General features: G+C 36.8%; 1 protein-coding gene and 1 non-coding gene across 2 annotated transcripts; both read left to right on the plus strand.

The window, feature by feature from the left end:
• Positions 1 to 385: 385 nt before the first annotated feature.
• Positions 386 to 5,810, plus strand: LOC132189923 (uncharacterized). The gene is made up of 3 exons (XM_059604766.1): positions 386 to 623; positions 727 to 903; positions 5,397 to 5,810. Exons 1-3 carry the CDS (start codon positions 481 to 483, stop codon positions 5,638 to 5,640), a joined length of 564 nt encoding a protein of 187 aa, XP_059460749.1. The 5' UTR covers positions 386 to 480; the 3' UTR covers positions 5,641 to 5,810.
• Positions 5,811 to 11,816: 6,006 nt separating this feature from the next.
• Positions 11,817 to 11,955, plus strand: LOC132191162 (small nucleolar RNA Z247). Its single transcript, XR_009441194.1, has one exon. It is a non-coding gene; the product is annotated as a small nucleolar RNA Z247 (small nucleolar RNA).
• Positions 11,956 to 13,942: the final 1,987 nt, after the last annotated feature.

A 13,942-nucleotide genomic window follows, 5' to 3' on the forward strand; every position in this document is an offset into this window, starting at 1 on the left:
GTAAGAAGGGCCATGGCCAATAGCCTAATACTGACCACCCTTTCCCTTGATGCTTTTCACGACGTTTAATTATATTGCAGTCTTATAACAATTTTTTTAAAAATACAGGTGCAAACATATAATTAAAATTGTTATAAGACTGCAATATAATTAAACGTCGTGAAAAGCATCAAGGGAAAGGGTGGTCAGTATTAGGCTATTGGCCATGGCCCTTCTTACCTATGAAAATTTTGTTTATTACATATGTTATATGGACTAATATATATATATATATATATATATATATATATACATATTAAGTGTTAATTCTTGAAACTTCTATTTAGCCATTCAAATCTTTCCACGTGGCAGATTCAGCATCATATCAAAAGATGAGACTTTTCCGATCAACCCAAAAAATCCAACAGAAAACTAGTAGTACAATATTGCAGCAGGAGTAACATTCCAAGATTCTGCCGTTAGTTATTGGCAACAGCAAAAATGTCCGTAGCCTTATCTCAGCAAAGCTTCCTCGCCAACGCCCTCAGTGCTCCACCGACCCACAAACCCAAGACAAGGGTTCTCCATTCTGCTAAATCCATCTCATGCAGGTACCCACCTGATGACAACCAAGATTCTCCAAGGTAATGTCACCGGACACTTTCAATTGGGTATTTTTTTGACTGTTTTTAGTGTTTGGCAAACTATTTCTGAGACAATTTTGGGTGTTGGGAATCGGTTTCCTAGGAAGATTGACAACCAGTTGGCTAAGCTGGCAATAGTGACACTGGCAGCTGGGGTGTTGACGCTGGGCTCAGTTCATGATGCATCTGCGGCCAAGACTGGAGGAAGAGTTGGCGGCCAGGCTTTCCGGCCATCGGCTCCTCGGTCAGCACCTAGAATCAACAATAATTCGAGTTCGAGGTACCTTGAATTTCACTGTTTTTGTGATTTAAATTAGGCCATTGGTTTTGGAACCTTCTATGATTGATTCTTATTGGTTGGACTTTTTTATTCGAGAAATGTTATTTAGGAGATTGCTATAGGACTGCCATACAACTAGAATGACGTGCCAGTGAGAATTAGTTCTTAATTTTTCTTTTTTACTTGTCCTTGTCAATTAAAGGCTGATTTTCACTACCATATCATCTCTTAGATGTTTGGCAGTCTACTGAGTACCATTACTCCTTTTATTTGGGAAAGCTTTTGCGATGAAAAATAACTCTTAACACACTAGATAGATATTGGCGGAACCTGTTTGAGAATACAGAATGCATTTTCAGTTGAAAAGGTTGCTGCTTTTCTGAGATTGTTGGTGCCGTCGAGAGTGAGAGCTGTTTATATCCACTTGTGTGTGGTGTGTAATCTGATTGTGTTTCTAAGAGGCGCAACTAGGCTTGAAAATTGAAGGCTTTACGCTATAGTAAAAATTAAGATTCCAATTTGTTGGCAAGTGGTTCATTTCTTAGAGAAAATTTATGAACCATCATTACTTGGGATCTAAAATTTTTGTATGCTTAAATAGAAGCTTGACTAAAGTTGGTCTTGATCAAGTTGGATATGATTAAACATTTTCTTGCTTGGGATGGTCCACATGTATCAATTTGAAACCGAGATGGAATTAATTTCAAGATGGCGTAGCAGAATACATAGAAGTGAATGAAAAGTTGTGTTTTCAATTCAGAAATCAGCACATACTTTGATGATGATTGTCAAGTCTTTTCCAGCTCAGCCACGAACTACCAAGCATGGACATGGACTCACAAGAAAAGCTTCTTTGTTTTGGCATAGACATGAACATTGTTTGATTCATCTCTTAAATCACTCCATTTAATTTAGCAACTATAAGTAGATTTATTCCTAATAAACCTTTGATCAAGGTCAAATAATACCTTTTAATTTGTAGCTCTCGGGCATTGATGGGGAATCCCTTATTTATGTAATAGTATACCATGAAACATGAGAATCCAATTCAATGAATTACCAATTCAAAATAATCTCATCATTTTGTATTAGATTATACTGATCCTCCTGTGAATGGTCCTCACCCATAAACGAAGATAGAGCAAAAACCAACGCATTGCCGCTGCCACCGCATTCATTGGAGTTTGTTTGTCTATCCAAAAACGTTCACCGCATTTAACCCAAAGTCAGCGGAAGCTGCTCCAATGCACCACCACCACCGTCGCATTCACTGGAGTTTCCATCGATTCCTCTAGCCATCAAACCTCCTAGGCTCACTGAGAGCTCCATTCTCGAACCTTGTCACTCGAATTTCCTCGCTGCAATGGAGGTGAACCATTGGGGTGGCTCTATCGAGCTGAGCAATTCTTCGCATAGCCTCTTTTCATTTGGAAGGAGAGGCTTTCCAATGGTACCTGTGGATCACGTTTACCACGGCCATCATTGAGTGGACTGAATTTTTGCTAGAAGACATTCAAATTAATGTTAAAATGTTTTGACTGACCATTCTCAGATCAGCCAAGAACATCCAATCCTTAGCTATGAAGTTGGCACCACCATGGTGGAACGGATGGAAACCACTTTGGAATCTTGCAAACTGCAGTTGATATACCCATGTGGGTGTTAAACTAGCACACCATTCACAAGAAGGGCAAAGACCATGAGCAATGGGAAGCTGCCCATTACTCAAAAGCTGGCTTCTTGATTTTCACCCTTTTAAGGACAAGGTTGATCTCAAGGGGGTGGGAATGTTAAGTCTGATCCAGCTCAGCCACCAACTACCAAGCATGGACTTAGACTCACAAGGAATGCTTCTCTGTTTTGGCATAGACATGAACACTGCTTGATTCCTCCCCTAAATCAGTCCATTTAATTCAGCAACTATAAGTAGATTTATTCCTAAATAGGTCAAGATCGAATAATACTTTTCCATTTGTAGTTCCTGGGCATTGATGGAGAATCCCCTGTTTATGTAATACCCTACCATGAGAAAGGCATGATAATCCTTTTCATTCAAGTACCAATTGAAAATAATCTTATCAATGAAAGAATGAAATTTTATTGATGTCCATAACTGCTCCTAATACAGCCATTCTAAACTTATAACAATGTTGGAAGGTTACAAAAAAGGTTATAATCTTGTAAGATGGAATGGTTATCAGCAGAAGGAAAACTAGAATAATTGTGGAAGGACTTGGTGCTGGAAATTCATTCAAAATCAATGAGCAAATAACATCACAATGTTGCCAAACTCAGAAAATGCCAAAATCGGACTGCTGCAAGAGAGGCACTCAAGCACACCATTGAGTGCTCCTTGAGTACTCAAATCGAAACTATCGAGCATCAACTAAAGGACCACCGCCCAATGCTGCTCGAGTGGTGGTCTAGCTTGAGCTGTCCTTCTAGTAGAGGCCGCTCGTGCACTCAAATTTGTGCTCTCCGCCTGTGCTTGATCACATGAGCTGTGGAGTAAAGGCTCTATCATGAAAAGAAGGAATCACTAATTTTTCTCACATTCGACAACTTCTGAATGCTGCTAGAGAATGCCGATTCTGGGAGTAAATCTGAGAAATTATCATGATCTGTGTCCTGGAGAAAAATGATCACTAAAAATGTTGTTTTTCAGTTATGAATTGCCCAATTCTTAACTCACAGCTCGAAAATTCTGTCCCACTGGATGATATTTCTGTTCTGAAACTCTGGTTTCTGATCCCTGTATAGAGCTTGTATGGCTCTTAATCATTATAAGACTCTGATTTATAATAATGTTAGAACTATAGCCTTTGTAGAGACAAGCATGAATATGCCGTAGGAGAGTTTTGGAAGGTGTAACATGATTTTAGTATATTTTTCTTTTAAAACTTGGAAGAGGAAGTCTTTTGAGTACTTGAAGAATATTTAAAAGTCATCAAAAGCAAAGGCTTTTGGTTTAAGCTTCTAAGTTCTTTTGGGAAGCTTTGCAGTGATTTATTTTTCCTATAATAAGATGCAGAAACCATATAGTTTGTAGCAGGACTATTTATAATGAAGAAGTTATCAATTAATATGGTCATGAAATGGATTAAGCCAAGGTCTTTGTTGCGTTGTGATAAAACACATTGACTTAGTTTAGAGTATGCAGGAAACCTAGGTGGCTAGTGGTTGAATCATTAGGCTTTGTGAGTATTCAATGGTGGTTTTAGATATGCTACTTCTAAGTTCCAAATTGTGTTGCAAACATAAATTGCAGTTCAGATGGTGTTGGTGATTGCTGCTGGTGTCTTTTGATCGTACTTCAGAAAATCCTATGGATTTAATGTGAAGTTATAAGCTCAGATCACAATGGGAGATCCATTACTTATTCAGTTTCCATCATGTTAGAAGAGTTGTTAGGGTTTGATGTACATTGGTATTTTGGTCATTGGAATATTTCTCAAACCTATATAATAAAATGTGTGAGGTAGGCTATGTAATAGAACTATCGAGCCTCCTCTTTCTCTCTAAAGTTTGGTCTATTTACATGAAACTTCTATCTTCTTTAATTGAAGTAGCCGATGATGAAAAAAGGGTGATGAATAAGACAACCAAGAAGGGGTCTTCAAGATATATCCAGATCATTTTCTGGTTTGAGAATTATATTGAGGAATGACCCTTCATAGAAATTAAATATCATTTTATGCTACCATTTTCGTTAGTCAATTTATGTTCACAGGCTTACCAGAATAAATTTAGTCAATTTAGTTACTACATGCATTGTTATTTTGATTCTTCAATTTATATGTTTTCTTCAGCATTTATAGGTCTTCATAAGCATATCTACACTCAAGACACCATTATTCCATCTCCATATAACAACACCAATATTCCTTTTTCCTTCTCATTTTGTAACACAATCTGATTAAATTTACCATTTTTATTGGCTTAAGCTTTTGGATACATTTATTAGGAGCCATTAGATGTTGCTTGCTCTGTGGCACCTTGGATATGAAACAAATTTTGTTTGTCTGGACACCATAAGCATTTCCCTGAAAAAAAAAAAAAAAAAAAAAAAAATCAAATAGCAGGTGGCATTTATTAAAAGAGGACGGTTCCTTAAGACAAGAAGAAAAGAAAAAGGAAAAAAATTGATATCTATCAGAATTTAGATTGCTCAATATTGTACTTTATATCTTAGAAGAATAAATTTGAGTCAATTTCAATTTATTGATCTCATATGGATCCAATGTATGAAATTTTCAGAGCATGTGCACAGGAGAACATCCTTTTTCTGATATTATCATCTGTATTCAATTCTGAATCACTTTTCAATTAAGTCCATTAGGCTTATAATGGATGTTTTATTGGCTTCATTTCAAAATTTCTGTCCTATTCTTCTTTCCATTTTGATTTCTCATCCAAGAATGTGTCTTCATATGATTATAAAAAAAATTACCACCCACCAGTCTATTGAGATAATAATTAAGCTTATTTTGCAGGACCAACATCTACATTAATCCTCCAGTTGCCCCACCTTTAGTTGGTGGGTATGGTTATGGCTATGGTGTACCATTCTATGGTGGCTGGGGTTGGTCACCATTTTCATTCTTTGCTCCTGGTCCAAGTGTTGCCGTTGGCGTTGGAGGTGGATTTGATGTCCTAGCTCTGTTTCTGTTTCTTGGTGCTGTAGCTGCTGTTGTGAGGAGATTCATCGGATCAAGAGATGATGACAGTGATTACTAGTGCAGAGAAAAACTTTTTTTTAATGTTGGAGTAGAAAAATATATATATGTTTCACTTGTAGCATCTTCAGCAGATGCTCTTAAACCTCCATATTGTGTATATTTAACTAATACGAAGCAAAAACCCGGTCTTGTCTTCTCGTTATCTAAAATACATATTTTTCTTTTTAATTAGCTACTTTTAGGTAAGCACTATAGTTTTTTTTTTTTAATCATTTCTCTCTCTTCTCTCTCGGTGGTTTAAGAAAATAAAATAAAATAAAAAATACTGGAAAATAATATTTTTAAAAAATAGAGAATGAAATAAAAAATCTATTGAAGTTTGTATTATGAAAGTAGTAGATAAAGTAGAAAATTATGCTCTTTGAGATGCTCTAAAGCGACTACAAGACATTTTAACTAGCAGCCATAATGTATTTTCAACCATAATTATGTATTGACTACAAGACAGTTTATGTAATATAGATGTAATATATATTGTAATATGAGAATGGTAACATGGTTCAAACTGTATGGAAAGAATTCTTTAATGCTCTGTTTTACAAGAAACACTTTTAACTGTATTTGTAAATGTATGGAAATAATTCTTTAATCCATGAATAAGACTTTTTCCCCTCCTATTCATGGATTATAATTTCTTTGAGGAAGTTTTTCTACATGGTGTTTTTGAATTAAATTGTAATGCTCTTTATGTAATGCTCTTTATGTGACTTAGAAATTTTAGTGCCTGTGGTTTTTTTCTTTTTTAAATAAAATTCTCTCATATTGCTCCTTTAGTGTCAGATTCAATACCCTTTTCATAGGCTTGTGTTAGTATTTTTGTTGGCTTAATTCGGTTCCAAAATGCAAAGGCTACTGTTCATGGGCTCAAACATTGATAAAGAATGTTTGGAATTAAATCTCCACCATTCATAATGTAGATTCATGTGTCATGAACGTCCCTGCAAAGTTTCAGCTCAATCGGACCATAAATACTCATCGATCGAAGCTATTGATCAAGGATCGACGGAATTTTTAAATTGCTGATGAATGCTAATTTTCACCCTCAACATGCCCTGTTCGGACAGGCCCTCTCCCTGTCCGGACAGCAGTTCCAGAAACTCAGTTTTTACCCTCCTTAAGGCCTTGTCTGGACAGCCCACTAACCTGTTCGGATACCCCGTACCTGAAACAGTTTTAAATGATTTCAAATTGTGTCCTAGGTCTAGGGATTGTGAGGCTATTATAAATATATCTCTATAGAAAGAGAGAGGTACGAATTTTCACCCCCAGAGAGTTCGTCAGAGGCTGTGTTAAGAAAAATCATATGTGGTGAGCATTAAATTGAATCTCTTAAAGTTTGAGTTATTCCTTTGATAAATCTACGGTTGAGAAGTTTATTAGAAGGGTCCGGTAAAGGAGAATCACATTGAAGAAGATTGTGAGTAAGGAGACGAGTTGTAGGCTTGTCGATCTTACAGAGTCAAGGTCTTGTAAAGTGTTGTAAGTGTTCCTAGTGTCTGTAATCTCTAGATAATCTTTTGATAGTGATTTCCTAAGTTTGCCTGCCCCGAAGAGGTTTTACTTTTAGATTGTTTTCTAAAAGGTTTCCTCTTCGTCACCAAAATTCTTGTGTGTGATTGTTCTTATTTTGGTGATTGTTTGCTTTGATAAATATCCATTAATTTCGCATAAACTGTGATATTTATCTGTTAAGTGTATTTCAATTGGTATCAGAGCTAGTTCACTCCGTGAAGGATTAAACTCCTAAGTGTAGATCCTTGACTTCTTTTTGCTATGAATACCTCTCAGTTTAGTTTCATTAATTCTGATGATGAGATTGATGTTAAACAGTTATATAATGATTTTAAAGTAGTGTTCAAAGCTTATAACAAGGTTTCCTGTAAACTTAAAAATGCTATGCATGATAAAGAGTCTTTGTCTAATGAATTGTCTGAATCGCATGTCTTAATTGACTCTTTGAAATTTGAGAAAGAATATTTAGTGAATGATTTGTCTAAATCACATATCTGGATTGATTCTTTGAAATCTAAGATTTCTGTGCTTGTTGAAAAGTCTTTATCACTTGAGAATGAATTGAATGTTTCTAAGGAACTCTCACGAAATTCCTCTAGTGATAATCTGAAAAGCTTTCTTTGTATTGAAGAATCTGTTTCTAACAAGCAAAGTATAATTGTTGATAATGCTGGTGCATCTACTTTACATGCTTCTAATGAGTCTTTGAATGTTGAGCTTGTGAATGCTAAAGAAGCCAAGGTTAATTTTTTCAAGACTCCTTCAATTAAACAAACTCAAGGTAAGTTTGTTCCTATATGCCACCATTGTGGGATTGTTGGTCACATTAGACCAAACTGTTGGAAATTCAAAGCTGCCCCAACTCTCCATGGTAAGAAAGGTAAGAAAATTTATGTTGAACATCATGCATCTTACCCTAAGCCTAGAGTCATGCATCCTCCTAGAAAATTACCTTCTAAAAGGTTTGTGCCCACTTGTCATCATTGTGGAAAGGTTGGTCATATTCGACCAAAGTGTTTTGATTTGAAATCCCATAAGCATAAAAGTGAAAATTCCTATTCTAGGAAAGAAAGTGAAGGCTTGGTCATAATGATGAGAGACATGCTATCTAGGCTAGATAAGTTTGAGCAAAGTCATAAGTCTAGACCTAAGATTTTTCAAGCGTGGGTTAGGAAGGATGATACCATTCACCCCTTGAGGAGGAGTGGTGGTGATCTCACCTTATGTTAGGTGAGTCACCCACATGCCTAGGATTGATTTTCTTGCATATCTTTGCATATCCTAGAGTAGGCTGTTTTTCTTTTTGCATTGCATTTTTGTTTTATTTGTTTTGCAAATGTCTTTTGTTTGTGTGCATTTCTTTTGTGAAAAATTTGAAAAAGACAAAAATATTTTTCTGTGGTTCTTTTTCTTTTCTCTTTTTTGTCTTATGCACCTAGATAGTCCATTAAATTCTCATGTTGCTTTTATGGATTTAATTCCTTGCGTCTTGGAATGTTCTTAATATGCATGAGATAAAATTTGTTCGTTAGACTTGTTCTTGTGGTTACCTAAAGCCTGAGCTTATGTGGTACATTTTGCGTATGCTTTATTTCTTGTGCACATTTAAGCTTAAATTGAGGTTTTGCTTAACTTTATTCGTGAGGTATATTAGGTAACCATATGAGGTTTTTGACTAGTCATGATTTTTTCAAATTGACCATATGCTAGTTGAACCTAGGCTTATAAATTATTGCTTTCTCTTTTGTGATAAGTACCAACAGTTTAAGGACACTTTTTCATAGAGAAAAAGAAACAAAATAGTGAAACAAATAAAATCAAAAGATCATATTCCAACAAGAATTTATTTCATTGTGTCAAACTTGTGCAATTTGTTTTACAAAGAGAAATATATAGGATGAGAGTGGCTAGGCCCTAGTATGATAAGGTTTGACTTTTGATTTGATATACATATCAAAACCTCATGGTGGTGAATCTTTCTCCTCATTTTGTAAGTTGGTAATTTTTCTCTTTGAATGACTTACACACACATCATACAAGCTTGGGTTGAATGGAACATTTTTCTTGGCTTGGGTTAAGCAATATGAGTTTCTTGACATTTCTAATTTCATGTATATTTTGCATATTTCGAGCATGTTTGGGAAATTCATTGCTAAAATACATGAGCTTTTGATGCGTGTATCATGTGTGTTCATTTGACTTTTGAGGGGGAGAAACATGTTTTTCTTTTCCAGTTTCTTATTGATAAATGAGTCATACATTTGAGGGGGAGTTTGTGTTGATTTGCCTCCATGATCTGCATTAAAGTTCATGCAATTTTCGTTTATTTTGTGATCATGAGTTGAGTTTCTTTGGGTTATTCCTGTTTCACATATGCCTTGATGTGTTTCGTGAAGTGTTTCAAGAAACATGAAGACTTTTTTTCATTTGTGACAAAAAGGAGGAGTAATGATGGGATGTCTGGGCATATTGGTTTTTGTCACCGAATTGCCAAAGGGGGAGTTTATTAGTATTTTTGTTGGCTTAATTCGTTTCCAAAATGCAGAGGCTACTATCCACGGGCTCAAACACTGATATAGAATGCTTAGAATCAAATCTCCACCGTTCATAATGTAGATTCATGTGTCATGAATGTCCCTGCAAAGTTTCAGCTCAATCGGACCACAAACACTAATCGATCGAAGCTATTGATCAAGGACCAACGAAATTTCCAGATTGCTGATGAATGCTGATTTTCACCCTCTGCATGCCCTGTCCGAACAGCAGTTCCAGAAACTCAATTTTTGCCCTCCTCAAGGCCCTGTTCAGACAGCCCACTAACCTGTCTAGACACCCCGTACCTGAAACAGTTTTAAATGATTTCAAGCTGTGTCCTAGATCTAAGGATTGTGGGGCTATTATAAATACATCTCTATAGAAAGAGAGAGGTACGAATTTTCACCCCCAGAGAGTTCGTCAGAGGCTATGCTAAGAGAAATCATATGTGGCGAGCATTAAATTGAATCTCTTAGAATTTGAGTCATTCCTTTTATAAATATACGGTTGAAAAGTATATCGGAAGGGTCCGATAAAGGAAAATCACGTTGAAGAAGATTGTGAGCAAGGAGACGAGTTGTAAGCTTGTCGATCTTACAGAGCCAAGGTCTTGCAAAGGGTTCTAAGTGTTCCTAGTGTCTGTAATCTTTAGATAATATTTTGATAGTGATTTCCTAGGTTTGACTGCCCCTGAGAGGTTTTACTTTTAGATTATTTTCTAAAAGGTTTCATCTTCATCACAAAAATCCTTGTGTGTGATTGTTCTTATTTTGGTGATGGTTTGCTTCGATAAATATCCGTTAATTCCGCATAAACTGTGATATTTATATGTTAAACGTTTTTTAGCTTGAATAAATTTTCATGGGTGGCTTATAATTTGCTTGGAGAAGCTCATTATTTTGTTTCTAAAACGGTTGAGATAATTCTTTGTTATTTTCTTAAAATCTTAGCGACTGTTATAACTTGATTGATGAAGGTTGCTACTTTTCTTACATGTTTATACCAATACTTTTTTATTTTGGAATATTCTGTGTGGAGGTTATAATTTACTTGAGGAAGTGAAGAGGGTTGCAGAATCTGCTCAAAGAATGAGAACTAAATTGTGTGGGAATTTTGTACCATCTAGTACCTATTACATCTCATACCAATGTTGCTCACAAACCGCCAACGTTGATCCCAATCAGCCAGGATAAGATAAGCCTCAAAGATACAAACTTGAAGGCTACTGAATATAAGGAATTTGACAGCCAACAAGATCCTAAAATCAAGGATACTTACAGCTGTACAATGCAGCCACATGCTAAGAGCAAATCCCGGTTGACAAGCATCCATCATGCATCAGACTTCTCTTCTACCAAGACTACTTGAACCTATGTGTTTATAGTAGATTAGTTTTCTATTTTGTTATCTTGTAAGCTAGTTGTAGGTCATGTGACTCTCAAGTCACAAGCTAGTTGAGAGTTACGTTTATGTACAAACATTTTATAAATAGTGATCCAAGCATATCTGCCAAGTAAGACAATTACAACAAATCCCTTTGTCTTTATTATATGGTATTAGAGCACTAAAAAGGATTAACATCCACCTCTGTTCCTTCTTCTTTTTTCTTGTCCCACCAGTATGTCTACCATCTCTCAAACATCAGCCACAACTCACTCCTCACATGCTTCCTCACTTCCCCCATCACTCACCAACACCCACCACTCCAATCTCAAACTTGTCAAAATTATACGTTGTGGAGCACCTTGATTGTTCCTTACCTGGAAGAACAATCCCTCTTTGGCTATGTCACTAGTGACACAATCTGCCCACCTCAATTTCTTCCGTCCAGCAACACCACTGAAGCCTTTACTCTGACACTTAATCTGGATTTTGTACCAACAGGACAAGCTTATTCTTAGCTTGTTGCTCTCCACCCTCATAGAAAGTGTTCTCACTCATGTTGTTGGACTCAAAATCTCCTGAGAGGTATGGCTTACCTTGGAGCGTATGTTTGCCGCCCAGTCTCAGGCCCGCATCAAGCAATCCCGCTTTCAGCTTGCCACTTTAAAGAAGGGACCTTTTTCCACCACTGACTACTTTCAAAAGGCTCAGACCCTTGCTCACACCCTTGCAGCCATTGATACCCCTCTCAAAGACTCTGAGCTAGTCTCATATGTACTCGCTGGCCTTGGATCCGACTATGATCCCCTTATCACCTCTATTACCACCTGCATTGATCCAGTTTCCCTTGAAGATCTCTATGGTCACTTATTGACCTATGAACAACGTCTTGAGCATGCCAACTCTGCAGGTGATTTGGTAGTCTCTAGTGTTAACATTGCTCCCCGTAGCAACCTGCCCACTGGCCGTACTCCACGTCAGTTCACTCCTTTCTCACATTCTGGCCATGGACGTGGAAGAAGGGGCCCAGGCCGTGGCTCTTTCCATCAGCATTCCTCCACTAGGTCTACATGTCAAGTTTGCCTTAAACTAGGTTATACACCTGCCAAATGCTACCACCGTTTTGATCACTCCTACAAAGTTGACCTAGCCACCCCTTCAACTTACTTCACTGCGCAAACTGGGTTTCTTCTGACTTGTTGTTAAGTGCAAAAATATTCATATTTTAGCCCTTAACTTATATTTGTTAATTCCTTAGTTTTGTTAGTTTATGTCATTTTAGTGCTTTTATGTGTTTTCTATGTTTTTGTAGGTATTTGGAAGAAAATGAAGCAATTCTTGAAATATCGGGCTTAAAGAGCAAATTTGGGAAAAGTTGGAGGTTCTGGTAGTGTGATCGATTGCAGATCCCCTACAAGTGGAATGGCCAGACGAGCGCAAGGCGTGCGCTCGTGCGCATAAGCAAAAGCCTCAATCGCACTTGAGATCGAGTGCCTAACACCAGCAATCGATCACGGTCTTGCGATCGAGCGCACACGGGATGCGAGCGCACCCGTGCGTGAGGAGCAAGTGAGCTGCAACCCTATTTTGGAAAGCTTTTTCTTTTAGGGTTTTGAAGCCTTGTGCGAACTATGGCTCAAACCCTACGATTTTTAGGGTTTCTAGAGTGTTTCTAAGGCCTATAAATAGACCCTGAAACCTTTAGAATAAACACACAATTTCCAAGGAAAAGAATTGGAGCTCTTTAAGTTCAAGTTTCGGGTTTATTCTTTTTCTTTCTATTTTATTTTATGAAGATGTTTAACATCAAACTCACGTGTAACTAAATTACTTAGTAGGGCTAGATTAAAGTCCTAATTATGTTTATTTAATATTTCAATATTGACGCCTTTGTGATAATCATATTGTGTTGCTTAACTTGATTAATTCATGTTTTCTTGAATTTCCCATATGTGTTTGTCTGATCAACATATGCATGTGGTATGGATTAGTTAATTAAATCAATTTGGATGATCGAGTCCTGGGTTTAATAAGAGTAACAAAAGAAATCCACACCAGGCTCTTGGGTTAATCAACATGGGGAACCAGGAGTAGACATCCATGCCCTAGGCCTTATGTATTCGTTGATTTCCATAGATTTATACTTTCTTAAAAAACAACTTAGTAGACACACATGCTAAATTCTTTAAGAAAAAAAAAAGAATTAGAGTAGACACTCATGCCTAATTCGGTGTTTAGGAAAATCAATAACTTAAAGGGTAGACACCCATACCCTTAGGTTGGCAAAGTGTTCATAATATGATTGGATCATTGGTATATTGTTATATTATCTAAGTATGATTAGTGGTAGATATCAATGCCTTTCCTTTTATTTTTATCAACTCAAAATCAATCTTTGTTTTGTTTCACTTACGGATTTTATTTTAACTGTTAAGTGCTAAAATATTCACATTTTCAGCCCTTAACTTGCATGTTTTAATCCTTTGGTTTTAGTTAATTAGGTCATTTTAATTCTTTTTTGTGTTTTCCATACTTTTGTAGGCTTTTGGAAGAAATTAAAGTAAATCTAGAAGATTTTGGCTTAAAGAGAGAAGATGGGAAAAATGGGAGCCCCTAACACTGCAATCGATCACAGGTTCCCTGCGATCGAGCGCAGTACCAGAGAAGACAGCGCGAAGCAGGCCTTGAGTGATCAAGTGCATAACAAAAGAGGATCGATCGCAGACCTGTGATCGAACGCACACGGGTTGCGATCGATCGCACCTGTGCACAGGAGACATATCAAGTGGCGGCCAGAGTGTCTTTCTTTCGATATTAGGGTTTTCCAACTCCCAATTGTAATAAGTTTTGAAACCCTACAAAATCCTTAG

Source organism: Corylus avellana, chromosome ca8 (genome assembly GCF_901000735.1).
Source record: "Corylus avellana chromosome ca8, CavTom2PMs-1.0".
In the NCBI taxonomy this organism is placed as follows: domain Eukaryota; kingdom Viridiplantae; phylum Streptophyta; class Magnoliopsida; order Fagales; family Betulaceae; genus Corylus; species Corylus avellana.